This window comes from Tenrec ecaudatus, chromosome 12, assembly GCF_050624435.1.
Source record: "Tenrec ecaudatus isolate mTenEca1 chromosome 12, mTenEca1.hap1, whole genome shotgun sequence".
NCBI lineage: Eukaryota > Metazoa > Chordata > Mammalia > Afrosoricida > Tenrecidae > Tenrec > Tenrec ecaudatus.
In genome coordinates, this window is record NC_134541.1 from 34,470,997 (window position 1) to 34,486,759 (window position 15,763).

Here is a 15,763-nt window from a genome sequence, read left to right on the forward strand (position 1 = left end):
ATCTCACCATGGCTCCTCAATCCCATGAAGGCAAAAGTGAAAGAGAATCAAAAGCAGGAATGGCTTGGTTCTATCCAGGACTGAAAGTTGAAAAGGCTATAGAATTATATAACCAGTGGACTATGTACTCTCAGGTTGCTATGAGCAGGAATCAACTTGATGGCAGTGAGTTTTAGGGTAAATTCATAGCAAATTGAGCTTCCATCTTCCCGATGACAACAGCTAAGAGAATCTGGTGAGTGAGTTAGAACATCACTTGTTTAAGCATTTTGAAGCTTTTGGCTTGAATACCAGCCCTACCACTAACTGCCTCTCCAGTGTCTGGGTTAAGGGAGGAGTGGAGCTGGGGTTCAAACCCAAAACCTACCTGCCACCAGAGTTCATGGCTTTTTGTTTTATGTAATATTTTATTGTGACTTAGGTGGGGCTTTACATTTCAGATAATCAATGTTGTATTAAATGACTTAAACGACTTAGCAAACTCAAAAGCTTGTCCTACCATCCTCCTTTGTTTCCTAGTTTCTCTCTTAGGGAATACTCTCTTCCCCTGCAGCCAAGTCAATACACCTATCTGCCCTCCAGTGCTGCATCTTCCCTTCCACCCCACTTGGCAACCATCGAAGTCTGTTTCCTTGGCTATGAAGACCTTTGTCCTGATTTTCTTCTTTAAAGCAGCCAGTCCATGTTTTCAACCACTCTGAGTGCTGTCTCTCACAAATTCATGTGTCTGGGGACAAACAAAAAACTAACAGAGACATTTGCTTCAAAGAAGAAAACTGGGTGGCTGAGGACAAACCAATTTACCGTATCTCTACGACTCAATACCAAGAACATAAATGAAAGGGACATAAAGAATGTGATCAATCGAAGTCCAACACAAAAGTCCTGTCAGAGTGATTGCCATGGTGGAGCAAGAATGGGCGGACAAACACGCGGTTAACAACAGCATGACAGCACGGTTCCATTTGTATTTTTTTTTAAGGTTGCAGTTGACAGTGTTATCTCTGGGGATTAACTGGGTAACTGTCATGGTTAAGAACTGCTTTCCGAAATGCTTTGAAACTGACTGGTAACAACTGTACAGTACTGCATGAAATGATTGAACTAAGGAATGTTATATCTGTAAGAGCTCCCAATAAATGATTTTTTAAAGTATAGATTGTGCTGAGTTGAACGTGCCTCCAATAAAATGATTTTAACAACAACAAAAGAATTGCTTTCCATGATATAGTCACATATTGCCCAAGTTGTTTATTTAAATTTTTCATTTATAAATTATGTGACACATTTTCAAAATAAAATAATTTTAAAGAACAAATAAATCCCCATTTCTTCTATCTCATGACTCTGAGTTCATGTCATCTCCCAGAGTCTCAGTTTCTTCACCTGTGAAACAGGAGTAAAACTGCTTCCTTGTAAGGTCGCTGCGGGAAGAAACGAGATACCATGCACTGGCCCCAGGTAGAGGCTCCCTATCTCACAGAAATCTCACCCCACTTCATTAAAACAGCAAGAGATTTCTGGGGAACTTGACAGGGAAGACACTAACTGTGTTAGACAGGGTTCTCTAGAGAGACAAAACTAGATTGCTAATAATTATATATATATTTATAAAGATAAATAGATATAAAACACAAGAAATGAACTGTTAAATTATATACAGATAGATATATAATACAAGAAATGAACAGTTAAATCATAAAGCAGTACAAATGCCTCCATGCGAGTCACTCCTGTGAGAGAGTTATGAGACACTGGCAGTCCTTCTAGTCTTGAGGGCCACCAGGTAGTCCTCTGCAGAGAGAGAGAGAGCTAGGCTATCCCAGCACAGGCAGCAAATAGCAAGGAAGGTCACCAACCGTCAGTCCCCAGCTCCATAGATGTACATTCCAATTCTCTGGCAAGGCAAGTCTTAAAGGGACCTCAAATTATAGCGACACAGTTCACAGGTTAGGTGTCCCAAAGGTAGTGTAGCTTGCAAATTGAGGCACAGAACAAGCAAGGCAGCCACACACTGGTCCAGCGATCGAAGAGCGAGAGACAAGAAAAGCGAGGCTCGCCAAGCCATTTATATCTCTCTGCCCTTCAATTAATCCCACATGTGTTTATCAGCCAGGCTGGCACAATAAACTATCTCACTAACTCACAAGGGTCTCACAACGAGACTATCATTAAAGTTTTCCAGAGAATAGGAAGCCAGGTTGCCCCAGTCCTGAGTCCCATCTTGTACAACAGCACTGACCTAAGATGCATAGGATCCCGTCCGGCTGAGACTTGCTGCTTTGGGTCAGGATGCTCTGGACCCAGCGGAGTCGGCTGCAACTGCAATGAGAACAGAAAACAGCTCCCTGAGTGCCAGCAAGCCTCACGAGAAGTGGGGTTTCCTGTGTGAAGGCTGCATGGTGACTGTGCTGTGAAGAGCAATTGTTGTGGAAGGATAGAAATTAACCCTGGTTTAATGTTAGTATCTGAACAATAAATAAATAAACGTGCACTTTCTCCCTTCTATTTTTTACAAGGGATTTGGCAGAATTTGACAGTCTGAGAACTGCTGATTACAAAACAGATGGTCAATATGATCCAGTAATCCCACTACTAGGTATATATTCCAGAGAAATAGAAGAAATGATATGAACACACGTATGCACATCCATGTTCACTGTAGCACTATTCGCAATAGCAAAAAGGTGTAAACAACGTAAATGTCCATCAATGGAAGAACAAGTACACACACCAGGATATATACGTACAAACAGTGTTAAAACAGTAACAAAGAACCTATAAAATACTTTATGCATGGATGAACCTGGAGGACATTGTGCTGACTGTAACACTGGATGGGGTCTTATAAAAAGTCAACAAGGAGAGCAGCGGAACAGCAAGGGAATGGAGCAGCGAGGTCCCCAGGGAATGCTGAAAGTGCACTTTGTGGCCAGGGCGTGGTACCCCAACAGACTGGACTGCAAAACACTCTTAAAGGCCAACAAACAACCCTTGAACTAACTACAAGCTTTTCTTTCTTGTTGAGTTTTGCTTTGCTCTTTGTCAGTGGTTTGTTGTTGTTGTTTTGTTGTATGTTGTTGCTTGGTTTTGCTCTGTCTTGTTTTTGTGCATATTATTATCTCCGCGGGTCTGTCTAAATAAGACAGGCTGGATGAACAATCTGGAGGAAAAACAATGGGACCAACAGTTCCGGAGGAACATGGGATAGGGGAAGTTGGGGGGAAAGGGAATGGTGTTGACAAACCCAGGGACAAGGGAACAACAAGTGATCCAAATTGGTGGTGAGGTGGGTGTGGCAGGCATGGTAGGGCATGATCAAGGGTAATATAACTAAGAGGTATAGCTGAAACCCAGGTGGAGACGGAGCATGATAGTGGGACAGAAGGAAAGTCAAGGGAAATAGAGGAAAGAGTTGGGAGGCAAAGGGAATTTATAGAGGTTTAGACAAAGACATGTACATATGAAAATATATATATGAGGTTGGGGAAAGAGATTTATGTGCCTATGTTTATAGGTTTAGTATTAAGGTGGTGGAAGGACATTGGGCCTCCACTGAAGTACTCCCTCAATGCAAGAATACTTTCTTCTATTAAATTGGCATTCTATGATGCTCACTGTCCCAACACAACCACTGAAGACAAAGCAGGCGAACAAGCAAATGTGGTGAAGAAAGCTGATGGTGCCCAGCTTCAAAAAATATAGTGACTGGGGTCTTAAAAGTTTGAAGATAAACAAGCAGCCATCTAGCTCAGAAGCAACAAAGCCCACACGGAAGAACGCACCAGCCTGTGTGATCACGTGGTTCTGAGGGATCAGTTATCAGGCATCAAAGAACAAAAAATTACATCAATGGATGCACACCTCCAGAATACGTTCGCTGAAGACAAATGGGTGCATAAGCAAATGTGGTGAAGAAAGCTGATGGTGCCCGGCTATCAAAAGAGATAGCGTCTGGGGTCTTAAAGGCTTGAAGTTAAACAAGTGGCCATCTAGCTCAGAAGAAACAAAGCCCACATGGAAGAAGCACACCAGCCTGTGCGATCACGAGGTGTCAAAGGGATCAGGTATAAGGCATCATCAGAACAAAAAAAATCTTACCATAGTGAATGAAGGGGGAAGTGCAGAGAGGAGACCCAAAGCCCATTTGTCGGCCACTAGAGATCCCTTTGCAGAGGGGTCTAGGGGAGGAGATGAGTCAGTCAGGGTGCGATGTAGCACCGATGAAGAATACAGCTTTCCTCCAGTTCCTAAATGCTTCCTCCCATCACCCCCCAACTATCATGATCTGAATTCTACCTTGCAAGTCTGGATAGAGCAGAGGATGTACACTGGTGCAGATAGGAGCTGAAGGCACAGGGAATCCAGGGCGGATGATACCTTCAGGACCAGGGGTGTGAGTGGCGATACTGGGAGGGTAGAGGGCGATACTGGGAGGGTAGGGGGTTGGAAAGAGGGAACTGATTACAAGGATCTACAAGTGACCTCCTCCCTGGGGGACAGACAACAGAAAAGGGGGTGAAGGGAGACGTCGGACAGGGTCAGATATGGCAAAATAATGATTTATAAATTATCAAGGGTTCATGAGGGAGGGGGAGAGGGGAAGGAGGGGAAAAAAAGAGGACCTGATGCAAAGGGCTTAAGCGGAGAACAAATGCTTTGAAAATGATGAGGGCAAAGAATGTACAGATGTGCTTTACACAATTGATGTATATATGGATTGTGATAAGAGCTGTATGAGCCCCTAATAAAATGTTTTTTAAAAAAAGTCAACTAAAGGTTTTCGCACTAAAGAAACATTATTCAAGGGTTACCAGGGGTATGTGGGAGGGGAGGGTAAATTATTAACCAGAGGGTAGACAAATTAATTTGGGAGACGGTGAAGGCAAACTTGGGTGAGGAGGTCATCAAAGTATGATGGGGGCAAGGGGAGATACTGGGAGAGGTGCAAGAGTTAAAGGCAGCATAGTACACACAGTTACATACAAAATCCTACACAATGGTGATCTACAAGTACATACATGGATAAGCACACAGGATGAGCCAGTGTGGGAGGGGCAGTTGGATTACCCCTATATACACGAAGGTTTGATAGAGGACACTTCTCCATGTATATTTACTTTGCTGCAAATACACCCATGAATGTGGTAGAGAATACAGAGAACAAAGTTATGAAAATTTTTTAGACATAGCTAAAGACCTTGAAGGTATGAGTCATATGGTCTAAGAGTTTGTTGGACTACGGTCTCAGGAGACACCTAGGTCAATTGGCCTATCAACTTACAAAGACAATGTTCTCTATCCTACTTTAGTGAGTAGTGACTGGGGACTCAAAAGCTACTCAGCAGCTATTTAAAACACAAATTATTGGTCTCTTCCATCTGGAGGTAGGCAGGCTGAAGAAAATTGAAGATGTATGGGAACAGTTACTCTAATGGAGCAATGGACCAGAACAGCAGCCTCTGTGATGCTGAGACCAGAAGAGCTGCATAGTTTTCTGTTATAACCAATTGCTCTGAAAGGGATCCATTAGAAAGTACTAGACAGAGTGGGAGAAAAATGTGAAATAAAACTCAAAAATCATTAAAAATAATTCTAAGCTTTCTGGATAAAGACTGGTAGACTCCCAAGACTATGAAGACTAGGGCCCTTAGCAATTCCTGAGGTCTGGAACTGGCTCAATTTTGAGCCAAATAAAAGATAGGTTTGTAGGGGTCACAATAATACCGGGAAGTACAGATTCCATAGGACAATCAACCACTTGAGATCAAAGTAGCAGCATTCACTCAAAGACAAAGTTTGGAAGGGTTAGGACAGAGGAGGAATGCAACTGGGAAAGAGGGACCAAGTGGGATGCTAAACTGTGGTGACCACAATCAATACCAGGAAACAAACGTATATAAACTGCTTAATGAAAAACTAATTGGCCATATAAACCACCTCCCAATTTACAATACAAGTTAAACACACACACACACACACACATCACACCACACACACAGATGGTTGGTCAATGGTGCCCTGGCTCAACAGAGAATGAAACCAAAGGTTTTTCATGGCTAATGCTGAATAGGATTGAATCTCATCAGCTGACTTCAAGGACCTCTAACAACTCCATTTTGTGCATGATCAATGAAGACAAACGTGCGCATAAGCAAATGTGGTGAAGAAAGCGGATGGTGCCCAGCTATCAAAAGAGATAAGAGTCTGGGGTCTTAAAGGCTCAAAGATAAACAAGTGGCCATCTAGCTCAGAAGCAACAAAGCCCACATGGAAGAAACACACCAGCCGGTGTGACCACAAGCTGTCGAAGGGATCAGGTATTAAGCATCAAGGAACAAAAAAATCATATCATTGAAAATGTGGGTGAGTGCAGAGCGGAGACTCAAAGCCCAATGGTAGCCAATCGGACACCCCTTACTGAAGGGTTGTGGGGAGGAGATGAACCAGGCAGGGTGCAGATAAGAACGATGAAACATATAACTTTCCTCTAGTTCTTAAATACTTCCGCCCCCCACTATCATGATCCCAATTCTAACTTACAAATCTAGCTAGACCAGATAGCAACTGGAAACACTGGGAATCCAGGACAGATGACGTCTTCAGGATCAGTGGTGAGATTGGCGATGTCTGGAGGGTGGAGAGAATGTGGGGTAGAAAGGGGGAACTGATTACAAGAATCTACGTATAGCCTCCTCTCTGGGGAGGGACAGCAGAAAAGAAGGCGAGGGGAGACGTTGGACAGTGTAACATATGACAAAATAATAATGATTTATGAATGATGAAGGGTTCATGAGGTAGGGGGGAGTGGTGAGGGAGGGGGAAAATGAGCAGCAGGTATTAAGGGCTCAAGTAGAAGGCAAATGTTTTGAGAATGATGATGGCAACAAATGTACAAATGTGCTTGACACAATGGATGTATTATGGATTGTGATAAGAATTGTACGAGCCCCAATAAAATGACTTTTTTAAAAAAGAAGAGCGTCCAAATGGATTTGCCTTAACTGAGGTCCTCATCAGTCTTCCTCAAAAAAGAAAACAAAACGTAGTCTAAAGATTGAATCAGTGGTTCCCAGTGTTGGTAATACCAGGGGGGTGGGGGCGACAAAACCAAATAGCTACACTCTACAAAGGTTTTTATCATAATACTAGTTTTCAATAGCCAGGGATGTGGGCAATGATTTTTTTTTTCTTCTGAATTTCTGGAAGTCTTGAAACACAACATGATCAGGGCAGGGTGTCCACAGGACAGTACTTTCTCCCTTTCCATGCAGACCTCTATATTCCTTCGGCCCTAGTATATGACTCTTCCTGCCAAGCAAGGCTGAGAAGGGGCACCTCCAGACATGCGTATCATGTCTAAGGACGTTCTCTCTACACTAACACATTCTCCTTCCCATCAAAAAACCATAGCCAAACTCACTGCTATTGAGTCAATGCTGACTCATAGTGACCCCCTCCCCACCTGGGTTTTTGAGAATGTAACTCTTTTTGGGAGTTGAAAGCCCAGTCTTTCTCCTGAGGAGCTGTTGGTTTTGAACTGTCTATTGCAGTCCAATGCCCTAAAAATTGGTGTCCAATTTCCTGCTTAGGATTGATTCTCCTACCAGGCCTCTCTCTATCACCTTTAAGGGCAGGATCTGCCTTTATTACTCATTCCTCAAAATGTCTAAATTCAGCCTTTACCCTAGCCCTACATTTCTATATTTAACCCCTCCTGACCTAGTCAACATATGCCCAGCCTTACCAGATTCTTATAAACTAGGGTCCTCTTAGGCAGAGCGCACTAACTGTTCCAGCCGCCACGATCAGAGCTGCTTCCATGCCTCACTGGCAGTGCCCTGGGACACGGCCCTACGCTCATGCTAACCACACTCTTCCCCTTCGCAAGATTCTTCCCTTCGGCTCATCCTTGAATTAGTTTTCCTCATCCGCAAGTCATTCACTTCATGCTTTGGGCTCATTAACACTGCCTTACCTCGAGGCTTTCTTAATTATACCCGATACAAAAAAAAAAGTAATAGTATACAAAAGAAAGTAACCTACAGATCAATACTCATTATGAACATAGATATAAAATCCTTAAGAAAAGATTAGCCAATAAAATTCAGCAACATAGGAAAATAATTATAGATCAGGAATATAAGACTAATTTAATAATCATAAATCGATCAACATAATTCATCACATAAACAGGCCATAGAAGAAAAATCAAACTATAATTGATGCAGAAATATCAACTGACAAAATTCAACTCCTGATAAAAATGCTCACTATATAAGAAAGAGTTGGGACCTTCCTCAACTTTATTTTTTAAGATCTCCAATCGGGAATAAGAGAAAGATGTCACTCTCACCACTCCTATTCAACAGAACACTAGAAGCCAGAGACTATGGCAAGAAAATAAGACAAAAGGCATGTGGATGGGAAAGGCAGAGAAACAATTGCCTCTCTTTGCAGATGGGATGACAGTTTACTCAGAGATTCCAAGGAATATACAAAAGGTTCCCAGAACTAAAAAAAGGGGTTTAGTAGCAGGATACTAAATTGACAAATAAAAACTGCATTTCAATAATATAACAGCATGTGGAGAAAATTTTATATATGAAAGGGTTCTTTAGAGGAAAAATTTCAGTATCTTTTAAATCCATATTTCCATGAATTTTCTGAAGTGCACTTATATAATACCACTTGCAATCTCTCAAAAAGATACAACATTTATGTTTGCATATAACAAAACATACATTAACCACAGGCTAAAACCTATAAAATGCCGATGAGATAAAATTTAAAAACCTAAATAAATGGAAAGGGACTGAAAGACTCAATATGGGGCAGATGTCAATTCTCCCCAAACTGACTGATATACAAGCTTAATGTAATCCCAAGCAAAATTCCCATAAGATATTTTTTGTACACAGATAGAAGTATTCTAAAATTTATAAAGCTCAAGGAGCTAAAATATATCAAAACATTTTAAGAAACAAATGAGGGGAAAAAAAGAAACAAATGAGGAGGAGAAATAAGTCTACCAGATTTCAACACTTATTCAAGTTATCAACTGAGTGGCATTAGCTGACACCTAAATCCATGGCAAAAAATAAAAGTCAGATACAGATCCACCCAACTGTCCCCCCAGCGAAAAAGCAAACCTACTGCCATCAAGTTAATTCTGATTCATGGTGACCCTACATATGGTGTGGTAGTTATATAATCTGCTGTCAATTTAAGACTTAAGAGTGAAGGGGTGGAGTTTAGGCTGTCAATAAGGTCGCAGCTTGATGACCTCATTTGGAGGCAGGACACAGACTCACTCACTCACTCCCTGTGAGACATTACTGACAACAAGCCACATGGAGACACACTGATGGAGCCAGAGCCTGTGAGTTGGAGGAGCCACGTGGAGACCCATGCCAGTGCTAAGAGGCTTCCACCGTCACTGGATCCATAAGACTTTCCACCCACTGGCCTGTGATGGATCTTCCTGCACCCAAGGTCATTGTGTGTGTTGTGGGAATCTGAGGAGGAACTTATGCAATGGTATATGGGCTAATATTGGACTTATGGACTTGATCTGGACTGGGCTGGGATGTTTTTGTAATGTACAATCACTCTTAACATAAAGCTCGTTCCTATACACATATGAGTGTCTCTGGATTTGTTTCTCTAGTAAACCCTGACTGACACTATGGTTTCTGGGGCTATCAATCTTTATGGGAATACATAGCCTCAGCTTTTTCCCCAAAGAGAACTGGTGCATTTGAACTGGTGACCTTACATTTAAGCACTCCAAGACTTAACAATGCCAAACTAATTGTTGACAAAAGTGCAAAAGTAATTCAATGGAGGAAGGAATCTTCTTTTTAGAAACGGCAATAGTGAAATTGGATCGCCTAGGCCAGCGGTTCTCAACGTGTGGGTCGCAACCCCTTTGGGGAGGTTGAATGACCCTTTCACAGGGGTCCCCTAAGACCATTGGAAAACATATATTTCCAATGGTTTTAGGAACTGAGACACTGTTCCTCTGTCTCCAGGCGGGTACACCCATATGCAGCTACACCCACATACAAGTACCTGGGTGAAGACTGTTACCCAGGCTATGTGACAAAATTTCATTTATTTGTAATTAGAAATAAATACTTCACAATATATAATTACATATTGTTTTTGTGATTAATCACTATGCTTTAATTATGTTCAATTTGTAACAATGCAAATACATCCTGCATATCAGATATTTACATGACGATTCATAACAATATCAAAATTATAGTGAAGTAGCAATGAAAATAATTTTATGGTTGGGGGGTCACCACAACAGGAGGAACTGTATTAAAGGGTGGAGGCATGAGGAAGGTTGAGAACCACTGCTCTAATCCACTGTGTACCTAGCTGGCCTCAGAGCCCCTTTATGTGCAGACCCTATCTACCTCTGAACCTCAGATCCCACCGCTTTCCCTACTGCACCTTATTTCCAGCCAGATCTGACTTTTCAGTGCTTTGAGCATGTGGGAAGCACTCCATGCCACCAAACACGCCCTGCTACCTTCTTCTCACCTTCATTTGACTAAGTTATACTCATTCTTGAGACCTTAGCTCAGGGAGCACCTTCTCTTAGCAGCTCTAGGACTCTCCCAGGCTAAGCCAGAGACTCCTGCCATCCATTCTTTGAGCACCCTGACCTCACATGCCAATTCTCACAGGATGCATTGTATCTACCTTCCACACTGAACTAACGTGCTGGAGAAGGCGCCCTGCCAGTCTAGTTGCCACCCAGTGCCAGGCACAAAGTAAGGGCTAATGCATCTGTGAGATAGGAGTGCATGGGCACCTCTCATCCAATCCTCCAGGGTCTCCTTTGATCCCCATCACTCGTAACACAAGGGGTACTATTATAATTTGAACTGTCTCCCCCACCCCCCGCCAAAAAATATATGTGTGGTAAATTCTAGACTCCTAGACCTGTTGATGCGATCCCAGTTGGGAACAAGGCTTTATTTGTAATGTTAATGAAATCATACTGGTATAAGGTGTCTCTTAAGCCAATTGCTTGAGATATAAAAAGAGCAGATTAGGCCTAGAGAAGGAAGCATACACCAAGATTCACACCACATAAAGATAGCCAAGGAAGAGAAGCTGACAAGAGACCTTTCCCCAGAGATGAAAGTCAGGCTTTCCCTTGAGCTGAATTTAGACTTCTACCCTGTTTCCCTGAAAGTAAGACATCCCCCGAAAACAAGACCTACTTACAGTTTTGGCTCTCGCTGAAATATAAGGCATCCCCTCGAAAATAAGACCCCCCTGAACATAAGCTCCCCATAGCTGCCATAACTCTGAACTCTGGACTGTAGAGGTGGGCACCACTGCACAGCTCACTGTTGGCCGCAGCGCAGCCGGAGCACACAGGAAGTGCGAGGTCTCTTTTAATAAAACAATAAACAATAAATGTGTACCATATTCTTCTTCATGGAAAAATAAGACATCCCCTGAAATAAGACCTAGCGCATCTTTGGGAGCAAAAATTAATGTAAGACACTGTCTTATTTTCGGGGAAACAGGATAGTCTCCTAAAGCGTGAGAAAACAAATGCCTACTTGTTTAGCAATACTAGAGAACTAAAAAACGGTTTGTGGATTGAACTGTGTGCCTCCAAATATGTATTAGAATCCAAACCCTGATGCCTGAGGATGTATCTCCTTGGAAACTGAGTTTTCTTGGTGTTCATTAGATCATACCCAACTAGGGTGGGTTCTGAATCTAATCACTTCTGAGTTTTAAAAGAGCAGATTATTAATTGGTAGGGTGAAAAAAGAGATTAGACATCAAGATATAGGCATACATACAAGACAGATACCACAGATGCCAAGTAAGTAACTTCTAGAAGCCAAGGAACCAAAGAGGCAACAAAGAAGGAAGGAACTGGCACACTGATATCCCAATTTTAACTTTTAAAAGCCTCCAGCACTGTGAGAAAACAGATTTCTGTTCCTCAAGGAACCTACTGCGGTATTTCAGACAGAGCAGCACTAGAAGTCTAAGACAGACTATGTCCCCTCAAAGCCACTTGTACTTCTTTCTTTACATTTATTCTTTCAATGAGCTCATCAACGCCACAGCTTCAAATATCATATACTTATAATTTCCAGATTGATGTCTACAATATGCCTGTCCTGGACTATTGTTTAGGACTTTCAAGCTATATACTAGGAGCCTCCATTTTTATGTGTTATCATATGAAATGTGAATGATAGACCTAGCTGTTGCATTAATGTTGAAAAGAATTAATATCTGAGGCAATGGCAATATTCTATGCCAGCAAATGTATGTGTAAGATTTGTGCAGTTCTCTGTATGAACAGTTTACATCAAAGGGAACCAAAGCCATCAACAATTACTGAACTCTCGTTAATGATGTGCATGCTGAACCATTCAGGGTCAAGTGCATGAATGCCTGCGATTTATTTTGAAATGCACCAAAACAAATGACTTTTATTTCCATTCAGTTTGAAAATGTATATATATTTCCTTTGGGGGAAGGGAGACAGCGGTCGGTGTGAGTAATGAAAATAATCACAACGTACAATCCATTGGGGGCTGTGGGGGAACATGGGGAGGAAAAAGAGCTGGACCAAGGGCTCAGTACAAAGTAAATGTCTGGAAGAGAATGAGGGCAACATACGTACAAATATGCCTGATTCAATTGATGTATGGATTGTGGTAAGAGTTGTACGAGCCCCCAATAAAATGATTAAAAATATATATATTTCCTATCACTGAAGTAAAAGGCCTTTATTCTTATTTACCAGGAACGAAGCAATCAATGGCTTATTTCAATAAACATGGAGTGGAATACTGTGCCAAGCAGTACAAATAAGAGAGAAAAAAGGCAGAGGAACCAAATGCAATGTATGACCTTAACTTTTAAAAAGAAACAGAGGAGTCATATGGGATGCTTTTAATATGGATCAGTATTGGATGACACCAGGGCACTCCTGCTAGTTTTCTAAGGGAGACAGTGCCGTGGTGATGTGATGTGCAGTGGCCATTTCCTCAGCAGACGCTGCTGAAGAACTTAGGAGTGAAGTGCCACGAAGGCTGTCACGTGCTTAATAAAATCCCGAGCAGAAAATAAAAAGGAAAACAAAGGTAAAGCACATACAGTGAACTATTAGTAGCTGCGGACAATGAGCAACTACCTCACCTGGCATTGATAGTAAAATTCAAAAACTAGAAAATAACAAATGCGGGAGAGAGTGCAGAGACTGGAGAGGCGATACCCTGAACACAATCCCCGTGGAAAGTGGTATGTGCTTCCTCAAACAACTGGGGATACAAGTACCTTACGATCCAGCAGTCCCTTTACTTGATATATACCCTCAAAAAATGAGAGCCAGAATGTGAATGGGTCTATGTACACCCACGTTCATCGCAGCACTAGCTACAAGGGAAAGAAGACGGAGACAATCTAACTGCCCAACAGGGGCAGAATGGATAAACAAACTTTGGTACATACAAAGAACGGAGTATCATGCATCGCTAATGAGTAAAGATGAAACTGTGAAACATCGAGGAGATTATGCTGAATGAAGTTAGCCAATCACAGAAGGGCAACTATTAATTATAAAAGAGAAAAATCAAGATCAAGGTTTTCATCTCAAAAGAAACAGGCTTGGTTGGTGACCAGTGTTGGGAAGGGAAGGAAGGAAGAGGAAGCAATGGGCTAGGGGGTAGGCAGGTGTCACCAAAGGGGAAGGGAAGATATGGTCCTCTAAGAGGGAGAAGAGCGGGGAGAGGAGGGCCAGGGCAAGCTCCTGAGGGTGTCATAAGTTGTTTACATTGAATACAAAAAGGATGATGTGAAATGTAAACACCATCCCCCCAATTCATAACAAAAACGTGTATTTTAAGTGTCAGTAATGGTTGAATGTAATAGGTGGGTATGAAATATTCACTATATTACTCATCCACATTTTTATACTATGTGAACATTTCGTAATAAAAATTAGGGTTTCTGGAAGAGAGTGATCTGTGGAGTGAGTGACTGAAGGAGCAGAAACGGCAAAACCAAGAAGATGAAAGCGGGAAACTGCGTTCTTGGGAAATGGCAAATGCTTGCCTCTCCATTTTTTCTTGCTTAACAGAAGACTGACCTTGGAGTCCTTCTTTGCACTAGAAACATTTCATCATGTTGGTCCTTTGGCCCATTTCCCAGCCTGTCTGGACAGAGGCTGTCTAACTGCCAAGGGTGCCAAGAGTGCTTTGATTTTCAAACTTTCAACCAGCCAGTGACAAAAAACATGAATAGGCCATGTGACCATGGAAACAACTGGCCTCTACAGCTATGGGAAGCCAAGACAATGTTGAAAACAGAAGCAAAAAGAAAGTTTCTTCTCTACAGAAATCTTGTGTAAGTGGAGCCTACACAATGTAGAAAGACATGGCACTATCCAGGGTAAAAAACATGGTTTATTTAATGGTTCACATTTTCTTCTCAAATAGGTAAAAATCAATTCAGTTATTTTTTCCTTGGTGTATTTTCTTGCTTTTCAAACCTAATTTTTAACCAGAAAATGAACAACTTGTCCCTGAACTACTAAACTTGTTACAAACTTATAAAATGACTCTAGAAATCTGAAAGAAAAAAAAAGAAAAGAATGTTTGGCATGTTTTCTGACTAGCTTTTATCTGCATGAGTGCTTTTTAAAGATTATGCAGGTAAATATTAATTTACCTAGTATTTTACATAAAACTAGTGTTCACTGACCTTCACCCCACAGGTCATGACCATGAGCTTGCTGTGCATCAGTCCAACCGTGCTCTTCTTTTGTCAGTGGCAACTCTCTCACACACATGGACCCAGTGGCTCACTGCCCTCCAGCTTCTGGTCTACCTGAGCAGGACTGCCACAGAACTTTATAAAGCTCTCCTTCAGAAGACAGCTAAGCTCAACGGACCCTATAAAGTAGCTTATGTCACACACGCTGCACTCACACTATTCTTTGCGGCATTAACTAGATTCACATTCAGAATTTTAGACGTGCACGGACGGCAAGACGAAGACACCAAGGCCTGCACCACTGCAGTTTCCCCAAGATCCCAGAGGGCTGAGAGAGAGGATGGATGAACGGCCTCACGTCCGACTCATCAGAGTCAGAACTCCTTTTCCATGCTGCATCTCGCCATTCTCTGGGCAATAACGTTAGCCACAGGCACAGTACTTAGGAAGGCTAAGCAGTCACTTCGCTCCTTCCTTATTCTATTTTACGGGAAATAGCTAATTTATTGAACACGGCCTTCGTGACAATTATTAAGCAAATAACCAGGTGTGAGGTTCTCTTTGCTTGTCTGGTCATTATCCTGACTCCCTTGGGATACAGTGGAGAAGACTGAAATTGTTGTGTTTCATTGTTTTTTCCTCCATAACTAATACAAAACGTGAAATCTCTAACTTAAATAATTATTGTCAAGCATCTTTTACTAGCAGCTAAATGTAATCACCGATAGGAACCCTTAGCTAAAATGGCTATAACTAGTACCCAGTTGCAATTTATCCCGACACGTGTTTAAAGGGCTGTGAAGCATTCCACAGACTAGAACTCCAGAAATGCTACCATCACAAATGCGAAATGTCATCTGGCAGCTTGCTCCTTATATTCCAGTGTGATAATGCTAAACTTTCCATTTCCATCCTACTCTTTGGCTTTCTCTGACATTTCCCCCACACAAACGGCTCTTTGTAAAGTCAGTTTCATATGCCTTCATTC

At 41.9% G+C, this 15,763-nt stretch overlaps 1 protein-coding gene across 2 annotated transcripts in view; it reads right to left on the bottom strand.

Annotated features, from left to right (window-relative positions):
• Positions 1 to 15,763, bottom strand: part of DNAAF9 (dynein axonemal assembly factor 9) — a 132,586-nt gene that overhangs the window by 100,193 nt on the left and 16,630 nt on the right. For both annotated transcript variants that reach the window (XM_075563923.1, XM_075563922.1), the window contains exon 2: positions 2,243 to 2,322. In XM_075563923.1, the coding sequence (XP_075420038.1) occupies positions 2,243 to 2,322 (80 nt within the window). The remainder of the gene's footprint in view (positions 1 to 2,242; positions 2,323 to 15,763) is intronic.